At 48.4% G+C, this 4,460-nt stretch overlaps 1 protein-coding gene and 1 pseudogene across 1 annotated transcript; both read left to right on the forward strand.

The window, feature by feature from the left end:
• The first annotated feature begins 319 nt into the window (after positions 1–319).
• LOC138911696 (uncharacterized) lies at positions 320–1,054 on the forward strand. Its single transcript, XM_070211081.1, has one exon. It carries the CDS (start codon positions 320–322, stop codon positions 1,052–1,054), a length of 735 nt encoding a protein of 244 aa, XP_070067182.1.
• Positions 1,055–2,430: 1,376 nt separating this feature from the next.
• LOC6636912 (protein N-terminal asparagine amidohydrolase-like) lies at positions 2,431–3,290 on the forward strand (annotated as a pseudogene).
• Positions 3,291–4,460: the final 1,170 nt, after the last annotated feature.

Below are 4,460 nucleotides of genomic sequence, written 5' to 3' on the forward strand. Positions count from 1 at the left end.
TGCGGCTGCCAAAGTTAGTGGCATGTCGCTGAAAGATTGTTTGTTGAAAGGTCCAGATACTCTAGCATCTTTGATAGGGGCGCTAATACGCTTCCGAGAGCGTCCTATCTCAGTATCCGGCAACATAAGGGACATTTTTCATCAAGTCAAGGTGCGCCTAGAAGACCAATCGGCAAGAATCGCAATGCCGAGCGGTTTGTAGCGGAGCATCCGTATGCCCTAAAGGCGATTTGCGAAAACACATTTGTCGACGACAGGCTGCAGTCGGTGGATACTGGAGCTGAAATGATACAGTTAGCTGAGACTGTAAAAAGGATTCATGCTAGTGGCGGCTTCGAGATGCGCCGCTGGACATAAAAACATACAGGCGCTGGAAGACGACTGTGAGGAGTTTGACAAGCGTATCAGCGATCAGGATGAAGCGCAAGAGAAGGTCTTAGGCCTGTGGTGGCTACCTGGACAAGATCTGTTGACGTTGGTGGTGACGCCGAACTTACTTGCGAAGGCATCTAAGGAGCGCCCAACTAAAAGACGTGTTCTGAGTGTGATCATGTCTATTTTCGACCCGATCGGGCTGCTAGGATTCTTTAATATACGCGCTAAGATCATCCTTCAGAACATATGGCGATCCAATATCGGATGGGATGACGACCTCACCAACGAAGACGAAGCCGATTGGCAACACTGGCTTGATCTAGTTTCAAATTTGAATGCCGTCCGCATTCCGCGGTGCATGAAGTGGGTGAGCCGAACTCAGGCTGTGCAGATGCATACATTCGTTGATGCCAGTATGAATGCTTACGCCGCAGTTGTATTTTTGCGGGCTGAACTTGATGGCCAATTACATTACAGTGTGGTCGCCAAGAAACCGACAGTGGCACCCCTAAAGCCCGTGTCCATACCTCGAATGGAACTGATGGCCGCGGTCTTAGGTCTGAGACTGGCCAAATGTATCCAAAAGGAAATGTCGGTACGCATACATAGACGAACATTCTGGACAGATTCAAAGGATGTGCTCTACTGGATCGGTTCCGATGCTCGAAAGTTCCAGTAATTCGTAGCGCTTCGGATATGAGAGATTTTAGAAGAATCAGATGTGGACAGCTGGCGATCGGTACCATCGGCTCAAAACGTGGCAGACGATGGTACGAAATGGACTAAAACGCCATGCCACAATCGGAAATAGGCCCTGCATTAAACATGTTGTACCATGCTGAAGAACAACCCAATCACACGTCGTTCTGGAGATGTATTCTGCCGGATCTGCAGCGTTTCAGCAAGCTAGAAAAATTGGGAGCCGTACAGCTATGCGTAGTAGATTTCCTACGGAATATTACTAAGAAGGTCAGATTGGACGGAGGACTGGATCTACTGAAGACGCTGCTCCTTAAAAGAAGCAATGAAATGTATATGATTTTTATCCGGATTTGTCAAGAAGAGGAGTTTTATAGTGAGATCACCTGCTTAAGGTCGGGGCGCCCCTTAACCGATCGCAAAAGCTTGCTGTTTGAGTGCTCCTCTTATGTGGAAGACTCGGGCATTCTACGTATTCGTATACGTAAGGACGGATAGACAATATAGAAGGAGTCGAAGTCTGCGTAAAACGCCCGATTATTCTGCCAAAACGACATCAATTGACATATCTGCTGGTTGAGTTAAAACACCGCAGATATCATCACCTACACAACGAAATCATCGTAAATGAACTGCGGCAGCGGTACTGGGCTTGCGGCTTACGAGCTTTGGTGAGAGAAGTTTCCAATACCTGCCCAGCGTGCCGCATACGATGCGCCCGCCCAAAGCCGCCAGGGATGGGCGACCTGCCAATCGAACGATTATCGCCCTATACTCTTTCGTTCACATATACTGGAGTAAATTACTACGGCCCCTACGACATTGTCGTTGGACGGCGCCGTTAACCTAGATACAGCTACGTCGCTCTCAACTGACTCATACTTATGCGTTCTAAAGTAGTTCGTGGCCAGACGCGGCTGCCCCCGCCGCATGCTGTCGGACAATGGCACAAATTTCAGAGGCGCTAGCAGAGTATTAAAAGATGAAATTGAACGTATATCGCCGGCTCTGATCGAGCGACAATCCTAATAAGCTCGGACCACTATATCATATATCTGCCATAGGAACAATCGGTCGAAAACTAGGTTTTTGGTTAAAAACCTTTCTTGTTTATTAAAATATCTTGCCGAACTTGGCATTAACGATTAAAATTATTGTGCTGCTGTCACACAGTGCCGAACTGAATTATTTATCCCGATATTGGAGCTTAAAATTGTTATAGTAATTAGTGCGTGAAAAGTGTATGTAAGTATTTATAAGCATATTGGTATAAGTGATATGCAAAAGCGCAGCTGGTTGCTGGTGCTACTCGTCTTAAGGGGCAACAACTCGGAGTAATTGAAATTGAATTGCTTGGTGGAGGTGCTAACTAGACGAGACGAAACGACCAGGATGGTGCTTGTGCTGAACGGTGTTCTCCAGGATGACTGCCCGATGGATACAAACAGCCTGTTCCTGCAGCATCCTGTCTATAGAGACTATGCACTGCAGCTGCATTCCATACAGGCCAAGTTTGTCGGCCCATTGGGTCTCCTCTATGTGGGATAGCGTGAGCTGGCTGTCGCCGCACCGCACGACAAGAACATCCACATCATTGGGGCCGACGATGCCACCACCTGTATTATTGTTGTTGTGTGGCATTCAGGCTCTGGTGTTGTGGCAGTGGCGCATTTTCATGGCAGCGGGGTGGATGAAGCCGTTTGCACAATGGTGTCGCATATGCGGAAGGACGCATTGAGCTGCAGCTGATTGGTGGCTATCGAGACTCGCAAGGGTATGGCGAGGATGTCTTCTATAGCATTATGCAATCATTCCATAATCATCACATTGAAATCGATTTAACGCAGGCTTGCGTGGTCGAGCTGAACACAATGCTGCGCGGCGAGATCAATTACCCCATCATCTATGGTGTGGGCGGTGCTGGACCTTTATGACTCAACGCTGGGCATGCTGCGCATCGGACCCCTCAATTATGATCTAATGCGTGGCGCCGACCTGTGGCTGTCGCAAACAGATGAGTTTCTTCTGCAAAATTTGTCCTACAGTCCGACGTGGAGCCGCCGCTCTTTACGCCACAGATGCACCATTCGCCACAGATGCACAGATGCACCATACAGAAGAACCAGTTTACCGCTGCCACTGTTTTCAGGGATAATCGACCCCGTTGTTATAGACGCGATGATGCCACGGGCTGCTAGGTTTTGGTTAGATATTGAATCTTAATTTAGTTCTTAGTTGTTACGCAACATCAATCGGTGCATGTGACATTTTCGTCATTTCGTACTACACCACCCGATTCCCAATTCTTGATTCGTGTGTGTGTTTATACTTTAACTACCTGCATATACAAATATATATATAATTAAGTTTTACACGTTAAGTTACTATAAAAAAATATATTTCAATATATTATTTTCACTTAACGGCTACTTTTGTTGAGTACATTCAGATTTGCTTCCCGAATATGCACTGATTTATCTAACTGTTTCGGTCGCTTAGCAAACTTCGCTTAATATGATTACAAGCCCGGATCAGTTCATCTACCTGTTCGACAATCACCCTCCGCATGGCCGGCTTCTTCAGATAATACCACTGTATTAATGGCTTGTCGTCCTTTAGCCGGATCCTGTGAAGCCCCTCGAAGAGTGCCAGTTCTGTCTCCAGGAACTCCCTAAGTTAATACACGAAAACGTTAGAACCGCTATCCTATGGTGTCCCATCTGACGTGGCTGGCCGACCGCGCCAAAAGTCAGACCCTGATCTTAGGAGCTCGCCGAGCAACCACGACCAACTTTCGTATGGAGCGGAAATCGATCGGGTATATTACCGTCCCCTACGCTCCCCAACCGTGTTCTCGGTCAGAGGTTATGCCTTTCACAAATGTCCCGGAACAAGTTCGGAAGTGGGGCATGAGATCCGACCCCCTCGGGTTCTTTGTGGACCTAGAGGAACGAGCCATTACGTATGGTATCGCCCTCGATAGATTGCCCCGGGTAATGGACGAAGTGTTCTACGACAGGGCCGCTCGGTGGCTCTTAAGCAGTGGGCTTAGCGATGTGCCATGGTCGGTGTTCAGGAGGGGTTTCTTGGACTTCTTTCTGCCCCCAAGCTACTTCAAAACGCTTGCGTCGTGCGTGCATCGGCGAGATTTTTCCATGCTGGCACAGCTGACACAGCTGGCAGTCGAGTACGAGACGGTGATGAGACAGAGAGTGGAATACTCGAGAAGCAGGGCAGGCAGTCAGGCGGTCACGAGTTCAAGTTGCACGAAGTGGGAAAGGACGGTACAACCCCCGGGGGGACACTTTAACCTATTCCGGTCTACTCCCATCGGATCCGGAGCGATCGCTGCGGATGGACAAGTCTCCGCCCACCAAATGAAACGG

Source organism: Drosophila virilis, unplaced genomic scaffold (assembly GCF_030788295.1).
Source record: "Drosophila virilis strain 15010-1051.87 unplaced genomic scaffold, Dvir_AGI_RSII-ME tig00002033, whole genome shotgun sequence".
In the NCBI taxonomy this organism is placed as follows: Eukaryota; Metazoa; Arthropoda; class Insecta; order Diptera; family Drosophilidae; genus Drosophila; species Drosophila virilis.

What these genes read in the sequence shown, in the direction of transcription:
- LOC138911696 (XM_070211081.1), top strand. Translation starts at nt 320, where the DNA reads ATGCTAGTGGCGGCTTCGAGATGCGCCGCTGGACATAAAAACATACAG.